The sequence below is a fragment of the Fulmarus glacialis genome, unplaced genomic scaffold (assembly GCF_000690835.1).
Source record: "Fulmarus glacialis isolate BGI_N327 unplaced genomic scaffold, ASM69083v1 scaffold2284, whole genome shotgun sequence".
NCBI classification, from domain to species: domain Eukaryota; kingdom Metazoa; phylum Chordata; class Aves; order Procellariiformes; family Procellariidae; genus Fulmarus; species Fulmarus glacialis.
The window spans coordinates 88,602-102,685 of NW_009209749.1; the positions used below are offsets into that span (position 1 = coordinate 88,602).

The 14,084-nt window shown below is 41.2% G+C and overlaps 1 protein-coding gene across 1 annotated transcript in view; it reads right to left on the minus strand.

Moving 5' to 3' along the window:
- Positions 1-13,004, minus strand: part of PLCH1 (phospholipase C, eta 1) — a 54,774-nt gene extending 41,770 nt beyond the window's left edge. Inside the window, exons 1-3 of the mRNA XM_009576917.1 lie at positions 12,956-13,004; positions 1,825-1,971; positions 505-748 (exon numbers count right to left, since the gene is read on the minus strand). Of these exons, the coding sequence (XP_009575212.1) occupies positions 505-748; positions 1,825-1,971; positions 12,956-13,004 (440 nt within the window). The remainder of the gene's footprint in view (positions 1-504; positions 749-1,824; positions 1,972-12,955) is intronic.
- Between the last annotated feature and the right edge of the window lie 1,080 nt (positions 13,005-14,084).

A 14,084-nucleotide genomic window follows, 5' to 3' on the forward strand; every position in this document is an offset into this window, starting at 1 on the left:
ATGGTCAGGAGTTACTAGTCAGTTTACTGAAAGACTCCCAAAAACTTTAGGGTTTCACCTGTGCAGCGGCTAACAAATTCAAGTTTTCAATTAGTAGTATCTCGAAAACAGTTTCTTCTAATGGACTTTGCAATTTGCAGCAGAAGAATAAAAGCACAGTTGGGCAGACAGAAGATGACAGCAATCCTGAAATCATGCTGGGGTTAGTATTTATTGAGATAACTAGAAACGACTGTTTTGATCCTTCAATAAGAACTTCACTAACAAAATGCAAGACTATCCCCTGACTTCAATGGGGTTTAATCCAGTCCCTAAGGCACAGCTGATGTTTTATTGCACAGATAAGCGTCCACGTCAAACCCATAACTCAAGTTTCCATTGCAATCAACGGCAAGGTTTTTGGTCACTTAACAGGAGGTGAAAGGACACCCTATGCCGAAGTCATTAAAAAACAAGCCAGAAATACTGAATCAGAAGCTGGAGCTCAGGCTCCTAAAAGGATACTGATCGTGTGTTCTCTGTCGCTTAGCGAGCGAGTCCTCATCACTTATTCCAGCCATCAAATATTTCAGTCCTGTGATCCAGGTGCGAGCTTCCTCTGGGTTAGATGTAATCAGATCCAGTGACTCCATGTGGTTGCCATGGTAAATGGTAAAGCAACAGCTTGGGTCAAAGTTTCCCTCTGCATGGCGGTGGAAGATTTCAGACTGCCGGCCTTCGGTGACTTTGTAAATGGAATCGATGACAACTGTGGGGAAAAGGGAAACCAAAAATTTACATGCTTGGATAGCCACACAATTTTTTTCTGCTTTTGAGCAATTCTGAATTATTCAGGCTAAAAGTCATTAAACGTTTTTTAATATTACATCTTCACATCCAAAAGGGTTTTTTGATTTCAAAGCTTACCCTTGCTCTGGCCATGCCATGTGCACAGTACAGCCGCCTCAAAGGCAGGCCAGTGAAGGCACGGGCAGGTTACAGCAAAGCTCTTTGAATGCTCCCTGCTACGTCAGAGGACTGTAGCCTACTTAAAGGGGAGCATGAGGAGACGGATGCCAAGTGTCTTCCATCAATCAGGGAAACACTGCGTAGCTCCAAAGGGACTGCACCCACCACAGCTGTGCTTTCTGCATCAGGAAGACAGGGATACCCATCTCTGTGCTAGGGTAACTCGGCTCCCAATGCCATGGCTCCAAACAGCTATGCTGTTCAACGCAGCAGCTCTTAGCCACTACACATTGGCCCAAAAACATCAACTGTCACTGTAGCCTTCCCAACTGCTTGTTTTTAATCTCAAGCCTCCATGACAGTTCTGTGAATTTCTAGTCCTTATTTTATTCAATAAACCACTAATTTGAATTTCCAATTTAAAACAGTGCAGCAGAAACAGTTTCAATGAGAAATAATGCTACACAATAACTTCAAGATGTAATAACGCCTTAAGAAAGTTATCACAGTTAAGATTGAGAAACCGCAATCTAAACTTTTCTAGGTTCTGTATTTAAATTTGTGATGTATACACTGAAAAGAGTTCAACATAGTTTGTTATCAAGTCACTCTTCAGTTTGCTCATAATTCATATAAACCTATGGAAAATGTTGACATCTGGCTGAACTACACTCCCCTTCCTTTCATAATCCTGAACTTTTAGTAGGTTCAAAAAGTTCACACGCACACTCTTCATGTAGGTATCACATCACATTTAAAATAAGCATCAAAAAGCATTTATTTAATTGATCAAAAAATATTGCTCAGTTTTCCCTCTGTAATTCACATTCGAATACTGAACTGCACAAGAAATTAAAAGAAATATCAAAAGTTTACTTTTTGCCTTTTCGCTTTTTCTGGACGGTCTCCATCGGATGCAGGTCCTGTGCTCATCCAGGTAGAAGAGACGAACTAGCCCTTTGGTTCCACTCTTCAGCTTAACCATCTGAGTCCCAGACTGCATAACACTCATGCATCTTTCAACTGCGAAGCAGAACAGCATAAATTCAACCAAATGGCCATGTAATTCCAGTAATAAAATGACCTACTGGCTTTCCAACACCTGCCAAGCATATAAATTTTTTGACTTGCACTTTTAATGACAGGAACTAGTCATTGCTGTGTAAGAGACATACTATTTCTTCTTTGCAACTAGCTTCTCCACATAGGAAAATAGAAAAATCATCTGTCAAAACACCTTCACGACAAAGGAGGCAAAGAAAACTTTACCATATATTGAAGGAAAATATTTTACAGTTGTTCCATGCTTACTTCCTTTAAATATTTTTATATTATTATACAGAGTACTGTAATTTTAAACCAGCACTCTGCAAATTTTGAATGATGAGACTATCATTCAAACTCCACATTCCTTTGAGCTCTGTAATCCTTTACCTTATATCTTGTGCTTTTGACACTGTTAGAACTGTTAACAGAATTATAAATACACAATCCCTCCTCCCTACTACATTTACACTCTCTCCATCCTGCTACCAAATTTCAGTCACATACTGTGATGACTTCCTTTTATCCACCCATCCCATCCGGGACGATAAGGCTTTGTTTCTCTGTGTTTTGACTAAAATACCCCTATCTCTTCCATTTCATCTCACATCTTCCCTCCTACAGTTTTCCAAACATTAGGATCAAGGTAACATTTCCTCTTGATCTCAGTATATATCCATGCTCTTAAATTACCTTCCCCTGCTTTTATCCATTCACAGTCTGTCCTCACTTAATATCACTCCAAATTCACCTCCCATATGATTTGTTTACACTCTGGCTGGCTCCCAAATACTATCTGGGTCTGTCTTTATTTCTTCTTATCACCCTTCTTCTCTTCACCACTTGTCTCCTCAGTACTCCTCTTGGTATCACAACAAAGACTAATGTACCCTCCCACTCCTCTTGGCCAGAGCTAGGATTTATTTTCTCAGCTCCTGACACCTCCTTAGCTCCGGCAGCAAGCGGCACAAGCAGCACAAGTGGTGGTGGACTCAGCACCAGCTGAAACCCCACAGTGCTCCCATATGCCAAGGCAAGTTGCGGCGGCCCTGCTCAATTCGTCTCCACGGCAGAAGTGTGGCCAGAACACGCCTTCCAGCAGAGACCCACACAACCCTGAGGCCATCAGTGAAGGAGAACAAGCCTGCTGCTCCTTCCAAAGCACCTCTGGGTCAGATGCAGTCAGAGCAGCATCCTAAACATTAGTCAAACATGGGGCAAACAGTCAGTCGCTGGACCAACTTCCCCTGGCTCCCTCACACAAAGCCCTTCTTGTTGCCAGCCAAACTCCACATCAAATAACTGCATCAGAAGTGGTGTTTTTGCTGAGTTGTCTTTCTTGGAGGAATGAGAGGACTCAGGTTGAGCTGAACAGAACCAAACTCTTCTGAAAACATCACAGTTGTGCCCGAGTGCAATAAATTTGTCCTTTATTATGTCCATAAATATATGGCCTTCTCTGAATCATCACACACACCAAATGAATGGGTGGGTTTGGAAGTGCTTTAAGATGAGGCAGAAAAGTGACATAAATCAAGGCAGAAGTAGATGTTATACAGTATCCACAATGTTGACTGTGGCAGTTTTAGCTTGTATCTATCTGAAGATGTACAAAGTACCAGGAAGACAAGCCTTTACACCACGAGGGATGGAAAACTCAGAACCTTAAAGAAGAAAGATTAACTAAAGGAAAAATAAGTCTCTCAAACTTACGACATATATATACACACATACATACGCACATACCTTCTCTTGGCAGACTGAGCCTTTCACACTGGAACTCAGTTTAGATCAAGTTTGCCTAGGATTCATAACTAACGTGCAAACAAGAATTGTCCTCCAGCACAGAAATAAGGCTCTCCATAAGAAAAGGTTCTATCAGTGTGTGTGAATATACAAATTTGAACTGCTACATTAGCCTGGCATACAAACGTTTTTATTTCACTATTAGAGTGATCGATTGCAACAGGGTTTTAGCTCAGGAAAGGTTTAGCAACAAGCTGCTCAACATGGAAAATTTGCTTCTTTGCACCTAAGCCTATTAGTTATTAATAAAAGTCTTACAAAAATAACTAATTCTCACATAAGTCTTTCTATTATCATCAGCTCAGTTTTCATAGAAAAAAGACTGGTTTCACTAACATGTTGTTGAGGACCGCTAGCAAAAGGCAGAAGAAAGAGGACTACATTTCTTTAATGTAAGAAAAGCAGAAAATGGGCCACACTCAGATAATTACAGCCAACAAAACCATGGGGGGAGGAGGGGTGGAATCATAAAAAACCATCCAGTTTCTTCTTCACTGTTTCAATTGTCTAAACATTTCTACATCACATTTGTAATTGTTACAGATGCATTTCACATACACTTTTTCAGATAGACTTCAGAATCAAAATTATGTGGAATAGATTTTAAAACACCTTTTTCACAAATAGAGAAGAGTGGAAGAAATCCAGTTCCTGCCAAATATCTCAACATTCTCCATTTATCAAATGCCATCTGTGATAAATCTAGTGCCCAAGTAAGCACCATCTTTTCTGCTTGCACTTTTCCAGTTCCAAGAAAATACCAACAGAATGCAAACATTTAAAGAAGAATAGTAAACGTGTAGGAGTTCATTGCATCATCCCTATTGCGTAGGTGTTAATAACAGAAAGAATCCACTTTAAAGAATGGACTACAGTAATAGAAATGCTGCACCATTCATAGGCCCATTGGATTTCAACTCTGCAAACCATTTACAAAATACACCATCCTCTCCTTTAAGCTATTTATAAAATATAAGCACACAAAGAAAGTCTTTTCAAATCTATTCCTAATATGCTAATTTCAGTCTCTAGCCAGACATTCACAAGAGAGAGACACCACACATTAGCATTTGAATAAGGTGAAGTTATTGAACAGAGGCAGTTCAGAATAAAGCTCCAGAAGAGCAATTCAAGAATGCTTTCACTAAGGAATAGGAAAACAGGTTCCAGAAAAATTTAATCCTCTAGATAAACCGTGAATACTGAGTAAATGAAGCAGCTCCTCGATGAAGACGTATATTAAAATTTGAGAAAGCAAGGTTTCCATTATATATTTTTCTAACACAAGGACTAGCTGTGCATTTTTTGCCCAAAGTCTGAAAATGAATTAAGTTAAACTAGAATACAATGTATTTTATGTGTTGCAAGAACACAGAAAGTTAATTAATCTGGGAATTCAAATAAAATATTATGCTTATGTATTGTATATTTAAAGTTTTATTTTCAAATGAAAAAAAATCTGAAAACTACAAAAGTCACTTCTGTTTCCAGAGTTACGCAAACTTATTCTTGACAGTCTAAAATCATCCTAACAGATATCCTGTAGTTTAACAGGTTTTAATAATATTGAAATACCAGTCTATTTTTTTCCTCCCAAAATAACCATTTAAAGCAAAACAGACCTGAATTCAAAGAGCATTTTTAAATTTTTAGTTCAAGAAATGATAATCATTCTTAGTAGTACACACATCTCCTTTTCCAAAGGAGCTGTCTCTCTATCAAACGGTAAACTAGATACAAACCCATCTGTGCCAGCTGGACTTTTTCTGAAGTGGCCACACTCCCCAGCACATGGTAGACCTCTGAAGCCAGGAGGAAAGCCATCCGAGCCCTGGCTAAGTCCAGATGTTACTTGAAATCTTGCACGTTAGGCAGATGCTATTTATTCTACCCAACAACACTGCTCCTCGCTGCTGAATAAATCAAGCTGCTGCCTGGGAACACTAAGCTGGAACTCTGACCACTAACCATACGCGGCCTTACGTTCAAAAAGCACTCTAATCCGCCCCAAATCAGCCAACGCTACCTTCTGTCCAACTCTGCTCTAATCTATCCCCATGTGCAATCAGGTCTTTATAACAAGGGAATAGCACTGCGCCCTGCGAGAATCTCTTGCAAAATGTTACAGCTCTGTTCACAGGTTTAACACCCGTTCCCTGTACGAGTCCTGTTTTTCAATAGTTTGCAATTAATTTGGTTTAATTCTCAACAGTGATAGTCATGACACGCACATCTCCCTGCTGTTGTGCTTTACTACAAAGCCTTTAAGGCATGCTGGACCCTTTAGTTGATACTAGAAGGAAAATATTTAGGGAATTAAAACATTATCCCTGGCAGCACTTTCAGTAAAATAGAAATGCACTTTGATATACAGGGCACATCACAGCAGCGAAACAAACATCCCCTCCCCATAAAACATGTTCATCCAAGACTAAATAAATGCTGGTCACTTCACAACTGGAGCTGACAGGCAGGCACCGTGCAGGAGCAGCATCGGCACCCGAAGGACGCCGGCTGGGATGCTCGGTGTGCACCAGCTGCCCCATCACCCGCACGCGACAGCGAACACCGCACCAAAGTTTTCCAGGTTACCCCAACTCCTGAACACTTGGTCTTGCTGTGCCCTCAGCCCTGATTAGCTTCCCCAACCCTTTGATTCAGTCATGCAACTCTAAAAGTAAGCAACAGCAGGAACAGGTTCGAGATTTTTTGCTGCTTTATTTTGGGGTTTAGTTATTCAAGATAATACTATTACATAACCGTTAGTGGCAAAACTCTCTATTGTCACGAAGTCTACAGCAAAACCTTGATGGAATGCAGCTTTTGGGTGAACAGGGGTTTATTTCACTTTTTTAGCCAGTTTCAGTGAGATTTCGCTTTCAAAAACATCTCTTTTCCACCATTGCCTTCAAAGAACGATTACTTGCAACGAGATGATGTTAGGTATTTGAACAACAACAAAAAGATCATGGCCCTATAGGTTTTACTCTGTGGGTCGCACGCACACGCAAAGTTTCAGCTAAATAACTTCCACCCTTGTCTTAAGTTTACTCATGGCAGCCTGTTGCCACAGTGGCACTCGGCTCACCCTGAGCAGAATCTCACCCGCATTTCCTTCAACTTCCGTGAGACAGCACAAGAAAGCCATTGGATAACGTACACAGGTCTTTAAATAATGAGTTATTAATTCCGTTTCAGGACAGCCAGTAAAACCTATTTTGGCAAAGGGCCGTGTGTGCAACTGCTACATGCAAACAGCTCAAGTGTTCACAGCAAACCCTTAGTAAGTTAATACACTAGAATAATACACAAGAATACAGTCAGATACGAATATATTTAATAGCTTTAGGAAGAGTGTCCTACAACTGAGTATAAAGATTACACCACTCAAGTTGAGACAGATTGTCTTTCAAAAAAAAAATTAAACAAAAATTTTTGCTGCTGTCCACAAAAATAATTATTTCTTCTTTTTCCCCATTACATTATTATATGTTAAGAAATTAATATTTCAAAATGCAAGCAAAAGAAAAAAGGTTTAGTCTCATGTCTTGCTTTTATGGACTTAATGTTACACCTGTCTGAAAAAACAAAAAGATCAAAGAGGTATAAAGAAGGTGTAAAGAGCATTATCAAGCAATGAGAAGGATAATTATGAAAGAAGATATAAACTGTGTTTCCAAATTATATGCAGCAAGCTGCATTAAGCCAACATTAAGCTTGAGGAGATAAAAGGAACCTATAAAATGGAGAAATTACTTTTTAAATTGCAACATCAGCTCCCCTACATTCAATATTTTTTATTTTACTATATACTTTGCAGGTATATTGTTCGTTTCTCTCTTCAGAGAGGAAAAAAACAAAAGACCCCCCCACTACCACCACCACATGCTGCTCCCACCCACATACATTGCCAGGACTTCTGCAAATGTCTCCTGTGATTCACTGCGCTGCAATATCCCAAGAACCAAAACAGGATCCTACACCTCACCTTAGGGTAACTGCTCTTCACTACAGAAAGCATGGCTTATCTTACTTTATTTAAACCCTCAAATGCCACCACATTAATTCTCCCAAGTTTTCAGATTTAAAAACTCCAACATTCCAGAAACCGAACTCTGAGTGAGGCTGTTATACAAAAAGTAGATGGTTGGTGGGCGATAGAGGAGTCACAGCATGCTCCCATCACTGGAATCGTGTACCTGGATCCAGCTTGGAGACCATTTTTTACGGACATAGATGCACATTCCCAGAAGCAGGCATTAAAGAAATGTGCAAAGAAAAAAGCACACACCCCCCTGAACTAGACAACAGTATGCAATTGATCTATCACGATCCAAGTAGTGAAGATACTCTAGATGGGATAACAAAAAACATTCTCAGTTGGCTGAACTCTTCTCATCACCTACTTGGCAGCCATTTATTCATCATGAGTATGCTGTAAATTTGCCTTTATGTTAATGCCATTAAAAGCCCTTTACTCCCTATCCCCACCCCCCAGAGAGCACATTTTACCTAAATTCCATAGAACAGCACTAATATGCAGCACACTGCACAGCTTACCACAGATGTCATCAAATTGTTGATCGCTGTTTTGTTACGTAACAGCCAAAAAGCCCAGGAGAGCAGAGACCGCAGAGGCAGGTCTGGGGAATTGACAATTTTTAATAGCCACACCTCATATTTTATGCCAGTTTTTAATTTGCTTTGCAGCAACTCTTCCAACCCCTCACAGAATTTTACTTTAAGCTTCTTACTGTGGATTTAATCTTAACCTCTGTGAAGTTCACGGACAATCTCTCACACTTCTGGAAATCTCAAGAAATCCTCAAGGAAGTCACTCACACCAGCAGAGACACCAACGGCTGGTGCTAGTCCTTGCAAGGCCCAGCTGAAAACAGCACAGGTACTTCACTTCAACCCCCAAGAAGGTAGAGAATCAAAACAAGTAGAGTAACCAGCAAAACACAAACTATGACTACTCAAAACAATTGTGAATGGCCTACAACCAATGAAAATCATTAAATCTGAAAAACAACTCATGCTTGTAAATTCACTAAATAATACGCAAAGAAAAAAAGGAGTGAAGCTTAAGAACAAAAGCATATACTACCCAGAAGTAGGTGGGGAGGCGGGAATCTCTACCAGCATGGTTTTAACTCTTTGTAGGTCTGGGTGTTGTTTTTTTTCCTAAAACAAACAAACAAAACCCAAAAAAGCCAAAACAAAAAAAACAAACTAAAAAAAACCCCAACCACTTGGGAGCAGTAACTACCATACTGAGATTGCTGGCTTAATGCTTCTAGGATGATCAATTTAACTCATCTTATTTTCATATTACAAGTGAAAAGTTTTTGCTGTATGCCTTCTCCACAGATGATCCTTGACAATAACTAGTTATTCTTGCCATGGAAGCACCTAGAGTCCTTTCCCAGACTGAGGTCCCCTCCTCTTTTGCACTTAGAGATCAGAAAGGAACAAGAAGCATCAAAACAAAGACCTGGCACTACAATATAATCCCAGAATTTTTTTATCATCCTTATTCGTAAATCTTGTTCCTACAATGAGACTATCTTCTACAGAGTACTGTGCAATGCAGAAAATGACTCGCTAGGACACTGCCTTATTTACAGGGCCTATGATCCCCTTTTTGAGATCTATACTTCAGTATTGCAACTGAAATCCGAGCGAACAGCCCCCAGATACAATGAATAATGCATGTTTTCCACCTCTGCTCAAGAATACCTTCCTTCTGCTAGCTCAGCCGACTTCCAATTATTATCTTCAAGAAATCAGCCCAGGTTTCATTCAAGCAGCACTTTGGAAAGCAGCTGATGAACAGATCAAATGCAACTTCTCTGCAGTCCCGCTGGACACTTACACTGCTGAAGCATCCTGGGGGCCTGAGCGGTCACAAAAGGCTTTGGGACCCCAGCTCTAGTCTCGTCCATAAAGCACCACCTTTGACAGGCCACTGCCTGCCAACACAGAGCCAAGAGACCGACTGTGTGACAGCTTACAGGGGAATGTTATTGCTACTGGTTCCTGAAATACAATAAATATCTCCGAGATCTCGTCTTCCTTCAGAAATAGATTGCATCACAGCTGCTCATTTTGAGAGCTCTGGTGCCACTGCAACCCAGCATGACTGAGGACTGTAAGTTTTCCATTAAGACTACGGAATTAGTTCTTTATCAACACTGAAAAGCAGAATCATTTAACCACAGACATGGCCAACTGCCAAAAGACATTGTCACATCATTAGAGTGAACAAGAAGCATAGATTTATTAAGCAAACACAGTTAACAAGTTTGCACATCCTAATCCTCATTACTGTGTGAGGATCCCTCAGCAGGGAGGGCACAGCAATTGATTAGGACACTCTACAGCAAGTGGAAGCAGCAGCAGACAGGAAGGTTAGTTTCCACTACACCTGCCAACAAGGAGGATGAGTGGACAGGTCTGTACATGCTGCTGTGACAGCCCCAGTAGCAGGTTTCAGGACAAGCGAAGGGCAGAGAGGCATTTGGCTTCTTGGGCAGCATCCTCACACTGCCATAACCCTTTGCAAGGAATACAATGCCTCGTATTTTTTGCTCAGGTACCAGAAAGGATAGCAATAACTCACTCAAAGGAGCTCAGCTGAGTCATCTGTGAATGCTCCTCAGCAGTGTTAAGACAGGAGCACCTCCTCTGAGGACCCACAGCAACCAATAAAGAACAGCCTGAAAGGCATCCCAGGAACTACAGCTCTGGATGCAGAGGTCACAGTGGAAAACAGTAAGCCATAAGCTCTCTCTCTTCCAGAATCCCATGTCTGCCCTCTAAAAATCAGTAAATACATAAGGAAGGATCATACGCCCAAGAACGAAGCACGTCTTGTTCTAAGCCTGCTTCTGTTGTACAGCATTAAATGTCACCCCTCTTCCTCGATCCTTTATGTACTACCCAGGACTTCAATGAAATACAATTCCCACCGCAATATACTGAGCTAGGTCAGAGCCCCTCACCCTGCTGAAAAAAATGCCGTTCCTTTATATCTTACCCCCACCTCAACTTCTCCAACAAAACAAAAATAGAAAAACCCCACCAGAATACCCTTCATAAAGTTTGCTCCTGTCCCCACACAGGAGATGTGCAGAGGATAAACTGTCCCAGCTTCAGTGCAAACAGTGGATTCTGATGTCTGCAAATTTATCTGCAAATAGCAATATGTCACAGCAATCTTGGCACCTGTACAGCATCACAGTCTGATGAGGGGAATAAATCACAGGGCACAAGAGCAGCTGTAGCTGCAGGATGAAGTGGGTGGAAGAGGGATCCAGTCCCCAGGACCTGGAGCACGCTCGTCACGCTGGGCTGTGACAGCGGCTGGGCTAGAGGGAGCATTGCTTCCCCTTCAGGCTGCAAATAAATCCACATCTGGGGCTCAATTAGAGAGTAGAAGGGGAAAAAGCAGAGTAGAACTGAAGGTGGAGTTAATCAACCTTTAAAAGCAATGAATGAAGACTACAGTGCAACTGATGATATGAACTAATTTATTCGCACTCCTCAGAAACAGACATTTTGCTAAAGAAACATGTTTATCTATTCTATTCTCAAATTACCTCAGTCCAAGTCACTGACAGTGAGTCATCTGTGGACAAACAATAAATTGACAGTCTCAAACACGAAAGTAATTTTATTACCGAAAATAATGATGTTTTGTGCACTGAGTTTCATGCTGATCAATGTTTCCATTGGTAACATGTGAAAATGTCTCCAAATCAGTTATCTCTTATACTCCTGAGGATACCAATAACCTGACATAGAACAGGCATAAACTTCCCCACCTACAGCTGGGTCTCCTGTCACTCGTATAAAAAAAAGCCAGCTTATGGTTTCCCATAACTTTAATTTCAGTCATCCAAGAAGCACACACACCAGCACAAAATGCTGCCTGCATACTAACAGGCTGTCCTCTAAGACACAAGCTTCTTAAGTGACTACTTCAAAATGTATGGTAAAGAGGAAAAATAAGCACACACATTTCTTCTTGCAGGTAAGCTCAGTGCTGGAAAAAGCTGTGAACTTTTCTTGCAGCAAGCTCCCTTCACCAACCCCTGGTTTCACCAAGCTACTGCATGCCACGACACTGACACCATTAACATTGATCCCAATACAGCATTTGGCCATTTTAGTCTTCTTCAAAGCAGTGAAAGAGTTACTTTAACAGTTTTAAGTTTATGCCACATAGTATCAGAAAGGCACTGTTCTTCAGCAAACTCTAAGAACCTCTTCGGTTTCACGTGATGACGGTGTTCTGTAGATTTGTTGAAACAAGAGTATATTTAATTCATAAGCACAAAAAAAAAGAATACAAAGTGGTTAACAAGCATATAACCTAGTTACTAGTTGGTCTACCGCACCCTTGGCTCTGCAGAAGCAGATTAGATACCTCTCACGGAGCCATCAGCATTCAGCTCCAGCATCCTCTGGTGCCATGTAAGGGACCTGGCCCTCCACAGTGTCACACCGCAGTGACACTCCTTTCAGGCTGGCAGGTGAGGCATTTCGCTTCATGCAGGGTAACATCCTCACAACATACCAAACAACCCAGAGGCTTTAAGCCTTTCGAAGCTGCTATGTGCATATACTAATTTATTGTGAGTGCATATAATGCTATGATAGATTTAAGCTATTATTGGATTTAAACCTGTGGAAGACCAAGTTCGTCACAGGAGGAAGTTGATGCCTTCAATATCCACTCAGAACAGTATGTCATTCTGAGCTAATTCCTTTATATATCACTTACTATTCTAGAGTCTATACTTGTTTTACAGGTGCTTGGATAGATGTAAAGATACAAGAGTCCCAAAGAAGCGCTAATAATGACCTTAAAAAAGGCTGCTGCGATAGTCCCTGTGAATTCAACGAGATGTAGTTCACTGCTGTTTCTCTGATTAGCTGTACCAATTGCAAGCCTAGTGTTCTGCTAAAGCAGTAACAAGAAGATAACTACAAAGTACCATAATCCGTCAGCCAAAGACCCAGACCCATAACCAAGGGAAGCCTGTACCGCTCCTCCCATGCCATTCCCGCTAACGTCCCACTGCCAACACCTCTTTGAGCACAAGCGCGATTCCCATTCACAGTGGTTAGCAGTTGTGTATGAACTTACGGCCAAACCGCTGGCAGGTACGGAGCTGCTGCTTCCTGCAATCACTCATTGCGGAGCCAAGTTGGACAGTCGGCCGGCGACGGCACACGCGGTACCCGCCTGTTCAGTTATCCCTTTATCCAGGCGCTATCATACGAGCACTCTTATGTGCATAAATTGCACAAGGGGTGTGATCCTGCTGTTATCAGTATCAGTGCTGGCAGGCCTAAGTAATCACCAGCCTGAATAAGGGGGAGATCAGGCACTCAGCCTTCTTCCACCATCCACGTGTGTGAATATATTCATGCCTACAAAACACGACACCCGAAGTCTGCGCTTGCGCAGTGCCGTGTCAGCCCTCCTGCACGCGTGCGGGGGGCACCCCGGGAGCCCAGCCGTGACCCCACACGCACTGCTGCAACGCCACCAAAGCAGCCAAATCTGAACGCAAGGGACACTGCGTTGTACTCGTTGCTTTTGCATTCTTTAACCGCCTCCACCAGACAGAGAAATGGTAGTGCTACTAACTGAAAAAGATTAACAGAAATTTGACAGTTGCTATTATACCTGGCTAAGATATATCTGCAAAATTACCTCAAACAGAATTTCATCATCAACTGAGCACTTCGGTATGAAATGTGTTTATCTACACATACACATGCATTTACACGAGCTTCAAAAATTAAACCTGATGCTTTTCTTCTAGGACTGTTCCAAAAACCCCCTTCAAATAAGCTAGCTCCTGTAAATTATTAAATGGGGACATATCCATTACCTTCTGCATCTCAGAAAGCAGATGGAGTAACACCTGGTCTCCTTTACCTAAACATATGCATCAAAGCTTAATGTACAGTTTTGTGTAACCAAAATCTCCAAAATAAAACCACAGTGTTTGGAACTGTAGCATACCAACTCCAACATAAGAGGCCCTTCCCTGAGAGGATATATAAATTTTCTTAAATAGTCTCAATTTCTTAAACTTTTTCTTAAAATAGTCTCAATTTTTATACAATAGCTGGTGTCTATTTCCAGTAACTTTCCCCAGTTTACAAATATTTATCAAATACAATTATACATGCTAAATACAAAGAAAAAGAAGAAATCAGTATATATCAACCCCCAACACTGCCCTTAAATTTTTTAACATAGA